Raw genomic sequence first — 17,843 nt, forward strand, 5'->3', positions numbered from 1 at the left:
AACAACAGCATAATATTGGGTTGGCATGTGCAGGTGAGATTAGAAAGCCCTGTTGGGTTTATAAAGTTAATATCACCTCACTTAACAACAAAAATACAACAAAGTAATACAAAAAAAATGATTTGGCAACATAAATAATACAACAATAGATACACAGTATGAATGAAATAGAAACATTAGAAGAAAGGGTGTAAGTGCAAGTGTGTGTGGGTGTAAGAAAATCTGCAATTACCATTTATGGTTAATTGTTGGAATTAACAGGCCGGAATATTAGGCTCGCGCTCATGCACACAGCTCATGCACACAAGTTCCGGATTTTTGAGATTTATCAGGGGAAAACACTGGAAACATTTGGGTGTCCAAATGTATAAAACTCTCCTACACAGAGTTTTATACATTTGGCCATAAGATCTTAACACTATTGCTTGATTTTGTAAACGTGAAATCTCAAAGCTGTGTTTGAGATTCCATCATGGCATTGCATTTTTATTTTGTCATCATTACAGGCAGAGTAAGTGTCAAATTATAACTCACAGCTCGAGAAAGAAACGTCTTCCAGAAAACTGAGTAAGACTGCTGATATTAATTTGCCTTCAAGGAGCCCTAGCTGTAAAGAAAATGCAACAAATAAAATGCCAATGATTTACAGCTTCATATGTTAACAATTTTCAGTGTTTGTTTTATGCCAAAAGCGAAAGCTCTGAAAATTACCACCTGCATTTAATTGTACTGGCTAGTTTACTTTATGAACCCTTGAGGGATAATATTATACAAGTACTGTGTACTCATAGTGGATACGTATGTGTTTACTGTGATTTAAAGTAACAGAGACCAAGGTTTCTGTTACTTGGACATTTGTATGGACAGTAGGAATGGGCATATTTATTTGCACAGCATAGTTGCACATACAGTAGGAATCCTTTTACAAGGTTATAGATTAAAAGACGACTTCACCCCTTTTCAACCTATCTTCATATAAATGGTCCTCACTTATGTTCAGTATAATATGCCACCATTTCTGTATACTCACTTTGTGTCTCAGAGGAGGGATGTGGCCAGTTCAGAAACCTGCCTGCCTACCAGTGACATCATCGGTAGGCAGGTTTGGTCATTTCAGATTTCAAGCCTTTTTTTTCCCGCTAATGCAAGAGCAAAGTCTTCTGTTTATATACTCTTGCATTAATAAAAAAGTAAATACATTAAAAAGGTTAAAATGTAGTAGTTTATTGTTGTTTTTGGAGTTACCAAATTGTGAAAATAGCCGATCTACAAGCTCCTGTAGTTTGGCTATTTTCACAATATTTATCTGTCAAAGTAAATGTAATGCCTACAATCCCAAGTGCTTGTCACGGTGGGGGGGTCCCCAGTTCAAATATGATTATTTTAGGGGGTCGCGGCCTGAAAAGTTTGGGAACCCTTGTGCTACGGTGTTCCAGCAAAAGAGGTCCCAAGGGGGCCGGGCACCTTTTCTTCAGGTTCCGGAGCAGTACAAAATGGAAGGGGTGTTCAGGAATGTGAATTGACTTGTCTTGACTTACTTGACTTACGCCCTTTGCTCCTCTAGGGTGCATAGGCCGTTGACAAATGTCCTCCGTTTCACTCGGTTTTTAGCGGTTCTCTCGAGATCTCCCCAGTTGAGCCCACTCTCTGACATTTCTGCCTCGACACTTCTTCTCCAGCTGTTCCTGGGGCGACCTCGTTTCCTTTTCCCTTGGGGGTTCCATTTCAGGGCTTGCCGGGTGATGTTTTTCTGAGGGTGTGGCCAATCCAACTCCACTTTCTCTGTCGGATTTTGGTAATGGTGAAAGTAGGCATCCCTGCTTGACGCCCGAATTGACTTGGGGGGGGTGTCATGTTATGTTTAGTAGTTGATGTTATTTTGGGGTGGGTAATTTGGCAGCTACTGTAGTTTTGTACTGTATATACTCACTGTGGTGATGGTTTTATGTGCATATACATTTATTTATGTACTGTATGTATAGATGAAATGTCTCCACCGGTATGTGGTAGATTCTATGTGGATGGGAATTACCCCCAGTGAATGGTATCATCAAGGCAATTACCTGCAGCAGGGGCCTATAAAAGGCAGCCAGTTAGTTTGAATCAGGTTGTTGACCAACTTGGATGTCATTGTGGTGTAGTCTACTTGTCAACACAACCGCTGATGGTGAAGTTGAATGCCCTGCCTCAAGTCTTCTCAATGTGATAAGTGACGTCCAGCCGTTGTGCCGGCCAATCCTGCACTTGTACACACGGTGGATACTGTATGTATGGATATGTACGCGCTTATGGTAACAGTGGATGTTCGTTGCTGTCGGGTGGAATCCTCATACTGTATGTCCAAATTCAAAAATAACAAAAATAGCCGATCTACAAGTGTGTTTTGAGCTTGTAGTAGACCGGCTATTCTTGCTACTTTTGTGTGACGCTGTAGTTTGACGAAGTATGGCATTTATACGAACAAATATAAAAAGTGAAAATATGGAGATGATAGGTTTCTGTCCGACAGCAACGCGATATGTGTTCACAGTAACAGTATATGTGTTCACAGTAACAGGGATATGTGTTGTGTTCACAGTAACAGGGATATGTGTTGTGTTCACAGTAACAGGGATATGTGTTCACAGTAACAGGGATATGTGTTCACAGTAACAGGGATATGTGTTCACAGTAACAGGGATATGTGTTGTGTTCACAGTAACAGGGATATGTGTTCACAGTAACAGGGATATGTGTTCACAGTAACAGGGATATGTGTTGTGTTCACAGTAACAGGGATATGTGTTCACAGTAACAGGGATATGTGTTCACAGTAACAGGGATATGTATGCGATTGCAGTGACTTTGCCCGTTTTCTGTTGCTGAGAGAATGGTCAGGCAGAGTTCAGAGGTCATGTCTGAGATGGTAAATTGGAGGAATTAACCACTTAAACCCTACTTAGTTTACCGGAATCCCCCAGGGCTCTGTACTAGGTCGGCTAGTATTTCCCTCTACACCAGATATCTTCGCCTGAGAATCGCTACTACTGCAAGCTTTTTTTTTTGGCAGAATGTTCCTCCCAGAATAGGGATACTATTAGGATTTGAGTGGTTAAATGCTTTTAGATAATTTAGAGATTTGAGAGGTGTGTGTGTGTGTGTGTGTGTGTGTGTGTGTGTGTGTGTGTGTGTGTGTGTGTGTGTGTGTGTGTGTGTGTGTGTGTGTGTGAACATCAGATGTACAGCAGTGGGTGAGGGGGGTCCCCAGCTAAATGACTTGATATAGCATCAAAACAAGATTAACCACTTTAACCCTATATAGCCTACAGTGAGTGCATTGACTATTTGAAAATAGCTGATCTGTAAGGTAATTTGAACAATACAAATCTTTTATATGAGTTATAAAGGGGATAAAAACGCCACACGGTGAAAGTGCGAGCGCACAAACAGACGTTCCAAAAGTTTCCAAAAACGCGCCGCTCCCGTTGAAAACGGGGGGGGGGGGGAGTATTGGTGGACAAGGCCCCATACTGTACAACAGGGGTCTTCAAAGTTTTTCAGGCCATGGACCCCTTAGCTGAGACAGATAACAGTATTAAACCCTTTACTTGGTCCCCACGGTCACTAAATATCTTCACCGAAAATAGCTGATCTGCAAGCTCACAACACGCCATGAGTCTGTAGATCTGATATTTTCGGTGAATGCCCCCCCCCCCCCCCCCCACCATAATAAGGATGCTAGTGTTTAAGTGGTTTAACCTCTTGAGCTTGTAGATCTGCTATTTTCGTTGAATGTTTGGAAAACGTTATTTTGATAATTTTTTGAACACAAATCTTCTGTGGTGTCCCTGGCACAAAACCGATGGGGGTGTGGGGGTTCACGGCCAAATACATATCAGTTTGGGGGTTTCCTTGACATGAAAATGTTTGGGAACCACTGCCAATACCCGAGGGGTCCCAGAAGACCCCCTGTTGAAGACCCATTCTGTACAGTACGCATGGCTATTTTTCTGTACAGTACACATGGCTATTTTTCTGTACGCGACAACGGCGCGCAACTGAAGTGTAAAAAGTCTTTAGGCTTCAGAATTGCGGCGAGCATCAGGAATGTGAGCTCACTGCAGTCTGGGGGAAACACTGTATCAAAGAAACCATGTAAACAAAACCAGTTTAGAATTTTACGGGCTCAAGTCATGATGAAAGCCAACATAGCTGTTGGAACACATCATTGATTGTGTATACATTCCATCTCATGATGGGAGGTGGATTGCTTGCTGCAGTGTTATGGGACTGAGAAGAACAAGAATGCTAACAGTTTTTTTTTTACAAGACTGTTGATTTGGATTGTTAAGAAATAATACGATTCACTCTAAAGCTTTAGATTGGGGCGTTTAGTGTTAGATTTTTGTTTACCCAAAAAGGAACCTCAAGTTTTATGTGGTTAACGCAAATTTCGAATTAAATTGTGATATCATCAAACTATAAATATCAAAGATTGGCCAGAAAGTGAGAGAAAACACATCCCCCCATTGGACATAAAGGCATGGACCCCCCCCCAGCAAACCGAACCCTGGATCACGTGGTCATGGCAGGGTTGATATTGACACTGTCGGGCAGAAACCTCTTATCTCCATATTATTCTAACTTTTTGTGTTTTTTTTTCATAAATTAACGCCCTACTTGATCCTACTACAGCATCACACAAAAGTATAAAAAGTAGCAGATTTTTCAGTAACAGTTTGTCGATCTGCTACTTTTGCTATTTTTTAATTGAAATCCCAAAAAGTTTTTCCAATTTCCAATACTTCTACTTCCACTCCACTACATCTCGGACCCAAATATTGTACTTTTACTCCACTACATTTATTTGACAACTTTAGTTACTAGTTACTTTGTCCATTTGAAAATAGCCGATCTACGAGCTCACAATGCGTCGCATCGCGACGCATTGTGAGCTTGTAGATCTGCTATTTTCTTTTTTTTCTTTAAATTTTTATCCCACGATTTTGTAACCCTATTTTTTACACCCAGTGCCAATTGTCTATGTAATCCTGGGCACTACCTTCCCTCTGCCAACCTAGGGAGGCCAGGGCCGAGCTCATGCCTCCTTCAATGCATGAGAGCCAACTGACCTTCTTGTCACCTGACAGGGGGGAGTTTCCCTGGTTGGACGTAGCACGTGGAAGGAACACGTTATTCCAACCAGTTCCTTTCCCCTATGCATTTGAAAACTTGAAATGGGACATTCTGCATGACGAGTACTTTTACTTTTGGTGCTTTTAAGTACATTTTGACACCAATACTTAAAAAGTAACGTTGAGCGTGTGACCACTCTACAAAAAAAGGTAGTTATTTTTTTGGGGGGGGGCCTGTATGCTCCTGTATAAAAAAAACAAATGTTTCCCCTGTGTTGCACAGGTGGTTCATCGGGGACTGGTCGGAGTGCGGAAAGACCTGCGACGGAGGGATGAGGACGAGGACGGTGCTGTGCATCCGGAAGATCGGCCCGGCCGAGGAGGAGACGCTGGAGGACAGCCACTGTCTGACTCACAGGCCCATCGAACGAGAGGCCTGCAACAACCAGTCCTGTCCGCCCCAGTGGATCACCCTCGACTGGTCAGAGGTATAAGAACACTGGGGTGGAAGAAGTACTCCGATATTTTTACTTGAGTCAAAAGTAGCAATACCCACAATGTAGAAATACTCTTGTTACGAGTAAAAGGCATGTGTTCAAAATGTTACTCGAGTGAAAGTACAAAAGTATTGGCATCAAAATATACTTAAAGTACAAAAAGTTGAAGTACTAAAGTGTTTGAAAATAGCCGATCTACAAGCTCACAACACGTCGCGATGCGACGCGTTTTGAGCTTGTAGATCGGCTATTTTCAAATAGCCGAGGTATAAAACAGGGCTAAAAGTGGTTCATCTATGTTTTATAATGTAATCATTGATATCTGCAAAGTAACTAGCACCTAAGTTTTCATATAATTGTAGTGAAAGTGAAAGTACTGAAAAATACCTCAAAATTGCACTTAACTCATTCACTGCCAGATTTATTTCTGGCTGTGTTTGCCCACTGCCAGCAATTTTCGTTTTAAAAAAAACTTTCAACAGGTCACAAAAAATGTATATTCATTACTTATATATATTCATTCATCACTTGAGTAAATGTACTAAGTTACTTTACACCACTGGTCTCTACTTTGTCTCCTGTCCACAGTGCACGCCTAAATGTGGCCCTGGCTTCAAGCATCGCATCGTCCTGTGTAAGAGCAGTGACCTGACCAAGACCTTCCCTCCGGTGCACTGTCCCAGCCACAACAAACCGCCTGTGAGGATCCGCTGTAGTCTGGGACGCTGTCCACCGCCCCGCTGGATCCCCGGCGAATGGGGACAGGTAAGGATTTAGCACCGTTACTGTCCTCCCTTTATCTCTCGACACGGTGATTCCCCAAACCTTTTTTTTTATAGCTCAAGACCCAAAATGGAAATTAGACAAAATGGGATTCCTTTGATTATTTAGTATTTAATGGTAATAGTTACTTTGAAACATGTTAGAATGTATTTATTTTTTAATCTTTTGAAGAAAAAAAAAAGATTACAAGCATGACGTTGCTGTCGGGCAGATGTTTTAACTTTTTGTGTTTTTTGGTAAATTAATGCCCTACTTTCTTTTTTGTGATTTGTAAAAAAAAGAAATTACTCACGACCCATAAAAATGGGTCCGTGACCCAAAAATGGACCCCAACCCATTATTTGGGAAACACTGCCCCACCCACTATTTGGTCAGGATTTTTCCCCCCCCTCTTTTTTTTGGGTGGGGGGGGGGGGCCTGAGGTCACGGTAAGGTTTCAGTGATGTGGTCAAGTCAGGAAGTTTGCTGAGTGTTGCCGAGGTCGGAGGTCAAAGGTTAGGGGTCAGGCATGCAGTCTCGGTCATGGTCTGCTTTCATAATGAGAGACAGAGGAATGCTGGCACACTGACGCAGCAAAAAAAAAAAAAGGGAGGGAATGTCCACATCGAGGTTTTTAGACGCAAAACATTTTCTGTTTCTATTCTTCTTTTTGTCTTTCTTCGTATGCGTTTAGCTGGTGCGATCTGATCGGAATACCTCATCTTTTAGGTTTGTCTAACGGGAGCATTATTTTCATAATGGCCTTATCTGTCACACATAACCTTGAATAAACTTGTCATAATCGTTTCCATGTCGATATCTTTTCAAACATTTTCAAAAAGCAGATTTACAAGCTCGAAACGCGTGATGCGTTTAGAGCTTGTTGATCGGCTATTTCCACTATTCATGTTTTTTTTTTAAGTATAATGTTATTAAATTATGTAAGTTATTTGTCATGTTATCTGCCCTATTGGTTTACGAAGCCCAAAAGCAAACAGAACTTTAATTTGTATTCATAATGTTCCAATGTTCAACGACAGAAACACAATTAAACCGTTAATCGCAATTGTTTGAGCGACAATTAATCAAGTCAAGTCAAGTAAAAATTCATAATGGTGACAGCCCTAGTCGCACTTCAATCACTGCTCATGATGACCATATTAATGGTCAGGAACAAAGCATGGCGTGATGACCTCAGCGCTGGTTATCAAAGAGCAGGCTCTTCGCCGCGCCCTGTCAAGGTTAAAGCTTAATTTATATTTTGTCGCGCGGCCGCTCCCCCGAAAATATACGATCTTCAACTTTCACCTCGTCAGTTGAAAAATCGGTTCTTTTTGGTTGAGCGAGATGGACGTTCAACAAAGTCCTAACTTACTTTCACAGAGCCCTTGGCCTCATGCGGCGCTTTCTCGTGCACATATGGAGAGCTGTCGGAAGGCTCATTTATTATACTTGACTGTTTGACCGTGTCATGCAACAGAAATTACATAATTCCAGCTGGGGAGGGGAAAAAAGTGCCTGCGTGAGTCGCCTCGTTTTAGTTGAAAATGCATGATTTGTGATGCTATAGAGCAGTGCTTCCCAAACTTTTTAGCTCAAGACCCAAAAGAGAAATGAGATGTTTGCCCCGGGAACCAAACTAGTGAAAATAGCTGATCTAGAAGCTCACAACGAAAAATGTTGGAATGGTTTTTATTTGATGAAAGGTTGTGACTTTTTAAAATCTTTAAATCTTTTGATTTAACCCGCTGTTTGGGAAACAGTTCTATAGAGGCTAAGCATAGGCTCATATATGTGACTCATTCAAACAAAATCCATACTGACAACTTATTTCCTTTTTATACTGTTTGTTCAACTTGAAGATTGACGAGAAACTGTTGCCATTGAATGACTAAAAGCAATGGTGGTCAACAGAAAATATGAGAGCCTAACTCACCCTTTTTGTCTCAAACCAGAATTCTTTTAATATGGCATCATAATCATTTTAACCACTTTAATCCTAATATGCTTTGGCTATTCAAAAATAGCAGACGCACAAGCAATAGCAGACGCACAAGCGCTCATAGCGCGGCACTTCTATCTACAAGCTATGAGCTTGTAGATCTGCTATTTTTGAATAATCTTGAACATTTTTACAAAGGAGAAACCACACCAAAGGCGCTGACGTTACCAAGAAAAAACAAACGCAGCCTAAACAAAAGAAGAATAACACAGGCTACATTACGGTGTACACATTTTGGTTTCTACAGACCCCTACAACCCTCGATCGACCCCTACAATAGCCGATCTACAAGCTGACGACGCGTCGCGGTTGTGACCTCGTAGATCGGCTATTTTCAGCGCCGGACACCGTTCGCATGACGAAGTCTAAACCAGGCTTAAACTCTCACACTCTCTCTCTCTCTCTCTCTCTCTCTCTCTCTCTCACACCGTAATTCTAACGTTCACTCTCTCCGCCCCTCTCTCTCTCTCTCTCGTTTCTCTTCACTCGGAGAGCGCCAGAGAGGGGAGATTGTTGCGGCAGCAGCAGCTTTGCGAAGTCCCCCGGTCGGTCTCCCGGGGCCAAAAGGTCACTGGTTCAAATCCCACTTAAAGACTCGCCATTGACGTACGCCATCTGTCATGGGCCGGCAGCAGGCCCTAATAAAGACCCTCTAATTAGGAAGGGATGACATGCAGGGCTCGCCGGTGATCTGAAGGCTGAGGCTGAGGCTCATTGAAGGTGACGGTAAAGCCCCGCTAGCCGGTCAAATGATGGGGGCGGCCATGTGTTGATGGCTGGGCTCATGTCACATACTTACACACACACACAGACACACACACACACACACACACACACACACACACACACACACACACACACACACACACACACACACACACATTCATTCATGTTCATACGCAGGGCTATTTGGCAGGTGTGGTGGATCTTAGTACCTCCACAAAAAGAGCGAATCAGGACAAAGGACCTTGTCACCTTTGATTCGCTGGCACCAATGTCAGAATACAGTGATTGCTTTTCATTCATGGCTATTTTATCGGTAATAATTGTTTAAAAAACAATGTTTGGATGTGAGGAGATCATAGTGTGGAGAAAAGAAATACCCTATCATTTGATTTGTGTTTTTCCTGCAAAAAATGTTGACGTTGTGAAGCGATGACATCAAGCGCGTGGGTTTTGCGTCACCAGGTGTAAGGAATGTACGCCAGATTACAGCAACTGTGCCTTGCATGGATACCCGATTCATACAGTGCAGTACTGTACGTGGCGGTGGAGTGTGGCTCCGCAATGAGAAATAAGGCTCAAACTGATTATTTTTAATTGTTTGGTAAAGCCCGCGCTTATGTGCAATACTGGAGTAGCAGACAGCCACAGCTCAAATGAGAACTATTGCCCACGGCCTCATAATTACACACGATGTGATTTATGCTAGTCTGCTGTAGCCCTTTATATCGTCTCAGTCGGGTGGAAACCTCATGTATATCAAGTAGGCACTTGATCATACTACTTGAAAAAAGTTAGAATATGGAGATAAGAGGTTCCTGCTCGAGAGCGACGATATATTAGTGTAGCTCAACTGCTAGTCAGGCTGTCATTAAAGAATTACACTGGAATTTCAGAGGCTAAACTGGGGCAAGGTTTTTCTTTTTTTTTTCTTGTTGCTTACATCACAGTGCAGTGAGCTTTGTCCCTTTCATAGAGCACTGACCTGCTAATGCTACTGACTCGTACTTAAGCATGCCATCTTCCTTCATTCCCCCGCGATGCCTTTCAAATGGCCAGTTAAGCAGGATAAAAGGTCTCCCTCGGAGAGTTTAATCAGTTCAGGAAGAGAGGGGAGGGAAAGGTGACTGTGTCTTTCTAGGCTGCCTGTGGCTCCGTGGCTCTCCTGTCCCCCCCTGGTGACTGGCTGATTGGGTCAAGCAATGCAGTGTATGACTGCTCAGAATAATAGAGCCCAACCAATAGCAAATTTTTGATACTGATAACGATACATTTTGGGGGGGGGGGGGGGGGGGAGTCCTAAAGACCGCTTTGACCGATATTTCTGCAAGGGAAAAAACAAAAAACTATCTTGAAATCTATTTGAAAAGACCTAGCTTTGATTCACGTTTAGATTTCAGAAATGACACTTCTAAGCAAACAAATAAGTACAAATAAAGACATTTTATTGAAACACTTGAGCCTGATTAAAAAAACGTTGAAAACATTTGTGTGTATCTATGTCTTATTTTCCTGAAGCGATTATCTGACAACGGTCAGAGTCATTTAAAACAATTCTTAGGGTCTGTCCACGCAGCTCTCATTGACCCCAATGCATTCCATTGAACGGCCGGCTCCAGTTTGAGTCCCAGTTTCCTTCTTTACATGGTGGGAACCAGAAAGATGCCCAACTTCCTGGTTCTGCCTACAGAAATACTCCATCCCTGGACCACTCTATGGCTTCTAGCGGCCTCTGGCTACATGTCTATAATGATTTTGCTTTTATATGTGCTGTAATGCATTGGTTCTCAAAGGAACCCCCCCAGGGGTCCTTAGGGGGGTACCAGGGGGTCCCCAGCACAATGTGTTAATATAGCGTCACAATCATTTTAACCACTTAAGGGGCGGCCATAGCTGAATGGTTAGTGAACCCGCCTAGGGAGCCAGAGGCCCTGGTTGCCCCAGGTTCGATTCCAGGCCAGGTCGGCATATGTGTCGATGAAATGAAATTTGTCCCTGAGCAAGACTCTTAACCCCTAATTGCTCACAGGTTCTCATTGGAAACAAGACCGCAAGGACTTTCATGAACGACCTGTTAAAAGGAATTATCCTTATCCTTACTTTAATCCTAAAATACTTTGGCTATTCAAAAATCTTGAAAATGTGTGCAAATCTTTGAATATGTATTTGTATTTTTAAAGCATTTTTTTTTTACTAAAATCTTTGCTTCCGGGGGTCCCTGGCACAAAATATTTTTGAGATGGGGGGGGTCCGCAGCCAAATACACATTATTTAGGGGGTCTTTGACATCAGAGTTTGAGAACCACTGCTGTAACGGCTTGTGTGTGTGTGTGTGTGTGTGTGTGTGTGCGCGCGTGCGTGTGCGTGTGCGTGTGCGTCTTGTGTCACAGTGTTCGGCGCAGTGCGGCCTGGGCCAGCAGATGAGAACGGTGCAGTGTCTCTCCTACACGGGTCAGCCATCCAACGAGTGCGCCGAGTCCCTGCGGCCCACCACCATGCAGCAGTGTGAGAGCAAGTGTGATGCCACGCCTATCTCCAACGGCGACGGTAAGATAGCTATATACAGTACACGCACACGCACATACACACACAGAAACGTCTGTCTGAACCTGCCCTCACATTTTAACACTTTGCTTTACATGGCTGGGTGACAAGCTGTCGATTTATGGTTTTCATCACTTTTATGAAGAAACGTGTTGCTGTCTCCAGATCTAGATGTAGCCAGGACGGGGTCATCCCTATGTTCCTCAGGTTCTATGTTCCCCACTTATGTTAGGGTTAGGGGTTACAGTAGGTTTAGGGTTAGGGTTAGGTAAGCGGGGAACATAGAACCCGGGGAACATAGAACCTGTGGGATGGGGAATACCTACGCATTGCACCGTATGTGCATTTGTTCAACAACCACATGAACCCTAGTAGCGTCCCTATTCTGGACATGTTACATAACGTGACAGGCAAACATTTGGCAAAAGACTGGCGAATATTCTGTGAAAATAGCCGATCTAGCATGTAGGCTATTTGATGATTTGGTGTAGAGGTTAAATAGGAGGGGGTCCGAGTATAGACCCCTGGGGGAACCCCCGGTTAACAAAGTGCATCGTCTATGTCGGGTGTAAACCTCATATGTCCAAAACTGTTACTTTTCAGGATTCTAATAGAAAAAACAAGCAAAAGTAGCAGATCTACAAGCTCAAAACGCGCCGCGTTTCGAGCTTGTAGATCTGCTACTTTTGATGCTTTTGTGCGACGCTGTAGTATGAACAAGTAGGGCGTTAATTTACGAAAAAACACAAAAAGTTAAAACGTGGAGATAAGAGGTTTCTGGCCGACAACAGCGATACATAGGGTTTAAGTGGCAAAAAAAAAAAACACGCAAAGACGCAATTCTCTCTCTATCTTCATCTGCGCTCTTCTAACTATGACCTAAACACGGCTCTGGATGACACACTCCCCACAGCCGTTGCCAGCGACATTAATCTTTCCAGCGAAAAAGGCTGGCGTCGGGTCAAAGCGAAAAGCTAGCCTCGGCCCTCCATATACGCTTACACATGATGGATGGCCGCTCAGACGCGCAGAGAAAGGAGAAGGCTCCGTTCGATTAGGACCTGAATGGAAAACGTGAGCAGAAGCGTTTACAGGGCCGGCTAATGGGATTAGCTGTAGGCTAATTGTTCCTTTACGGACGAGGCAGTGAGGCAACGTCTCGTTGCATTTGGCTCTGCCGAGGCTGGGGCTGCAGCCTAATAAGGGAAGACACTCCAATCGTGATAAGACATTTCAGAGCGGTGTGTGCGTGTGTGTTCGTGAGTGTGTGTGTGCGTGTGTGTGTGTGTGTGTGTGTGTGTGTGTGTGTGTGTTAGTGTGTGTGCATCCTAGGGATGTGGCAGACAGCCCAGGCAGTGGATGAGGCCAGAATATGCCTCAGTCTTTTTTGCTCTCTTCTCGTCTCCAAGTATAGTTGCAGAGTAAGAACAACTTGTAGAGGCCTTTAGGGAGGTTATCCTCACTACCTTGTATAGAGCAGTGCTTCTCAAACCCTTTCATGTCAGGGACCCCCAAATTGATATGGATTTTGCCCGCAGACCCCCCCCCCCCCCCCCCCCCCCACAATATTTTGTGCCAGGAACACAGGAATGGTGTTAAAATGTTTCAATAATATTATTGGAAAATAGGTGAAGCTATTTTCAAATTGCCGATGTATATAGGGCAGGGGTCTTCAACGTATATACTGTATAAGAATTATATGTTGCAGATTAAACTTTTTCATAGATAGCTTCATAGACTTGTTTGACAGCACTGTCATGTTTGATTCATGTTAATATGTATTTTCAGATATTTAACCACTTAAACCCTCAATACTTCTTTTTTCCCTCCACACCAAACCGCTTTGCCGAAAATAGCCGATCTACAAGCTCACAACGCCTCGCAGCTTGTGAGCTTATAGATCTGCTATTTTCGGCTAAAGTTCTCCTCAGAATAAGGACGCTAGGGGTTCAAGTGGTTAAAGTAAAAGAAATATCCTTTCACACAAAGATTTGGTGGCCCCACCTGTAGTAACTCTGAGAAGACCCCTGATATACAGTAGGGGTTAAACTGGTCTAAGATACTATATTAACACATTTTTGCTGACCTCCTGGAACCCCCTCAAGGACCCCTGGGGGTCCCTGGACTCCACTTTGAGAACCACTGGTATTATAAAGTATAAAAAAGAGGGTAAAAAAACAAGGAAACACTGAATATACCTTAGCTACGGGATTATTTGGTGTTTAGGAAGACTCCTGTCTGAGGCTATTTAGAAAAAGATTTCACTCACTGTTGTAATGCGTGGTGTTGGCGGCAGTACTGAGGGCTCCAGCTTTGCATCATTGCATTCCTGCAGTCTGTCTCTCACTGGAGGATTTCTGATTGATTATCCCTGGTTTTGAGGGCACCGCACGGTGAAATCCTGAGTGTTTCATTTAACTCTGCGAGTGTCCAAATGTAACCAAATGGACCCGTAAGAGACTGGGATTGTTTTTTTTTTCACTCTATAAGTGAGTTTTGGATACTGACCAATCCTGCACCGTGATTGGCCAATAGTCTACAACGCAGTCTACAACCCTAACCCTTCCACAGTCAATGCAAATCTATACTTTTGCAAAGTCAGCCAATCACATTACAGCTAGTGTCATCACCACTAGCTGTAATGTGATTGGCTGACTATGCAAATTCAGGACTGTGATTGGCTAGCGAAACACATGACACATGTGCAGCCCTATGAATAGCAGTATGGACTTAAAAAAAAAAAAATTTAAGTGAGTCATGTTGTGATGACCACACACCGCCCACTTCACACTGGGTGTGATTTTTTAATACATTTTTTATCCCACAATTTGTAACGCATTTTTTCACCCAGTGCCAATTGCCTAAGCTGTCATCCTGGGCGCTACTCTCCCTCTGCCAGCCTGGGGAGAGCCCCGAACTGAGCTCATGCTTCCTTTCCCCGGTAGGACGTAGCGAGTGGAAGGAAGACGTTACTCCAACCAGTTCCTTTCCCCTCCATCAGGCGTCCCGGCTGACCAGGGGGAGGCAGTATAGAGACCAGGATTACTGCATGTTTTTTTGTGAGGGTACCTACCCTAGGGGACACGGGAAGAACATGCAAACTCCACACAGAAAGGCCCTTTCCAGAAACTGGGATTGTAATCACTTTGTAGATTGTGATATAATACACAATAGGTTCTCGGGTTCTCGGGTAAATTCTCCTTCAGGAGATGTATTGTTGTCAGTCATGTCCAAAATCGGAATGTTTTACAATACTGTATAGTCACAATTCAAATAATAATGATAGTTTTACTAAGGGATTGGTTGTCATAATTACTATGATTGATTGATTGAATACTTTATTAACATGCTTATTAACAGTACAGGTAGTACAGTCAAAGTTTATGCTATGTTCTGTTCAAAGATATTATATTGAGCCTGATTGTATTTTATGGTCATCCATTCCTTTAGGTTAGTTTTGAGTTTGTGTAGGGAGTCAACATCTTTAATGGCTTTTGGCATTCCACCTTTTGGTGGTAGATTTTCCACCATGTTTGAGCCACATTTTGGAGGAACGAGGTCAAATGAGCTCCATCTCGTGCTCCATGGGCATCACTCACTCTCCAGATCTGGAGAAGTAGTTTGACGGGTAACTGGGGACTGTTCCTCTGAATATCTTAACCACCAGAGCCATTGAGAGATGTTGCACTCTAGAGCCAACTCTGGGTTGGCTCTACCTTGAGCCAGACTAGCAAAGTGGGATTAGATGAGTCCTGTGTGTGAGGCCTTAGTAGTTGTCTTATTAGTTATTAGGTCTGTCTGTTGATTTTAGTGACATTGAGATGTTAGTGAACCATGAGGTGCAGGCGTAGTCAAAAGGACATTGAATGAGGCCTCCCGCTAGAGTCACACTGGTTGATAAAAGATCCTGCCACAAATTCTTGTTCTTTGGTTGACTTTCACCATCACTTTTGTTGCCATTTTGTCACCAGAAAGTTTGTCCCAAATAGGTAACCTCTTCTTTGAATGATAATAACTAGCAAACACTTTCAGGAGCTTCAATTGGGCCCTGATCCAGAAGAAAATGAGAACCACTGCTTGTTTGACTTGTATTTTTGTTGCATTCATTGTCAACTAAACCACCCCTCTCTCTCTCTCTCTCTCTCTCTCTCTCTCTCTCTCTCTCTCTCTCTCTCTGTCTCTCTAGAATGCAAAGATGTAAACAAAGTGGCCTATTGCCCATTGGTGCTGAAGTTCAAGTTCTGCAGTCGTGCGTACTTCAGACAGATGTGCTGCAAGACCTGCCAGGGACATTAACTCTGACATACCAGGGACTCTGACTCTGACATACCAGGGACTCTGACTCTGATACCAGGGACTCTGACTCTGACACACCAGGGACTCTGACTCTGACATACCAGGGACTCTGACTCTGACATACCAGGGACTCTGACTCTGATACCAGGGACTCTGACTCTGACATACCAGGGACTCTGACTCTGACATACCAGGGACACTGACTCTGACATACAGGGACTCTGACTCTGACATACCAGGGACACTGACTCTGACATACAGGGACTCTGACTCTGACATACCAGGGACACTGACTCTGACATACAGGGACTCTGACTCTGACATACCTCTGGAACAGAGAAGGAGCAACAGACAGACAGACAGACAGACAGACAGACAGACAGACAGACAGACAGACAGACAGACAGACAGACAGACAGACAGACAGACAGACAGACAGACAGACAGACAGACAGACAGACAGAGGACAGGGGAACGATGAAGGGAGACAGCACTGAAAAGGGAGAGAAAAACAGGACAGACCGGACAACTCGACCCCTGGCAGAGAGAAACAAAGAGATGAGCCCTGGAGAAAGAGAATAAGGCAGTGATTTCTCAACCTTCTTTTTTTAGGGACCCCCAGTTTGATGTGCATTAGGCCACGGACCCCCCAGTTGATACAGTATCTGATCTCTGGAACCTCAATCTACAACACTGTAAAATCCTCAGTGTCAATTTAACTCTAATCTAAACTAGAGTTTGCAAATGGATCAAGGGTCCATTTTGGTTCCTAACGTATCAATCATTCAGCCGGGGACGTCCTGGAACCCCCTCAAGGTCCCCTGGGGGTCGCCGGACCCCGCGTCGAGGACCAGCGGAATAAAGGGATTTCCTGTTTTGTCACAACCGGTTCCTCCTGAAGCTCCCTCATTGGTGGAGACCAAACCACTGCTCACGCTGACGACACACAACTGTTTTTATTTTCACTTCTGTGAAGTGGAACCTAGAAGATTTCTTTTTTTGTTTTGTTAGTACTGTTATTTTTATTATAATAATAATAATTATTATTATTGGGTTTTTTTTAATCATTGTTTAGTCTTCCTCTTTGTCATTTCGGTTTGTTGTTTATGAATCCAAAGTGCTGGACACATCACACACAGAGGGTGTACCCTGGTGGGGACGATGGAGAGAAAATGACTCCCAAACGGAGGAGGGAATGTGAGTAGAGGGTGGGTCCATGTCAGTGATTCTCAACCTTTTTTAATTTAAAAGACCCCCAGTTTGAGATGCTTTAGGCCACGGACCCCCATTTAACCCTTTTTTTTAAAAATCTGGGACCCCCAATCTATACTGTAAAATCCTCAGTGGTAATTTAACTCAGAGAGTATAGAAATGGAACCAAATGGTGTCCGTTTGGTTCCATTTAGTTCACTCTCTGTGTTACAGGCCTGTAAGGGTCCATTTGATTCCGAACTATCAATTATTTAGCTGGGGACCCCCTGGAAACGACTCAAGGACCGCCCGGGGGTCCCTGCAGCCCGCGTTGAGAAGCAGTGGTCTAAGTGGTGGGGCTCCTTTCTCTGGACAACTGTGATGGTGCTATTGGCAGACAGACTTTGGCTTGTGGTGCACTTTTGTGTAAATATTTTTTGCCAATTACAATTCAACACTCCCATTACAACAAACCCTATCAGTGTACTGTATATTTATTGTACCATTCAAAAACAATCGTAGAGACATTGAACTCTCCCATCAAGTTGAATTGTTATTTTTTATTTTTCCAGATAATAGCCTACTGTCATGGAAGGGAATATAATGTGATTATTGTTCATATTCATATGTTTTCTGTGCTGGAATGAAAAATGTTACCATACTGTAAATCCTTAACGTACTGCGAGTTATTTACAAGTTACATACTTAAAAAAA

The 17,843-nt window shown here is 43.3% G+C and overlaps 1 protein-coding gene across 1 annotated transcript in view; it reads left to right on the forward strand.

Moving 5' to 3' along the window:
• adamts6 (ADAM metallopeptidase with thrombospondin type 1 motif, 6) overlaps positions 1-16,191 on the forward strand; it is a 114,838-nt gene extending 98,647 nt beyond the window's left edge. The window contains exons 22-25 of the mRNA XM_084047341.1: positions 5,398-5,602; positions 6,200-6,376; positions 11,489-11,645; positions 15,829-16,191. Of these exons, the coding sequence (XP_083903467.1) occupies positions 5,398-5,602; positions 6,200-6,376; positions 11,489-11,645; positions 15,829-15,938 (649 nt within the window). The 3' untranslated portion in view covers positions 15,939-16,191. The remainder of the gene's footprint in view (positions 1-5,397; positions 5,603-6,199; positions 6,377-11,488; positions 11,646-15,828) is intronic.
• The last annotated feature ends 1,652 nt before the right edge of the window (positions 16,192-17,843 follow it).

The sequence above is a fragment of the Gymnoscopelus microlampas genome (genome assembly GCF_963454915.1).
Source record: "Gymnoscopelus microlampas genome assembly, chromosome: 21".
Taxonomy (NCBI): domain Eukaryota; kingdom Metazoa; phylum Chordata; class Actinopteri; order Myctophiformes; family Myctophidae; genus Gymnoscopelus; species Gymnoscopelus microlampas.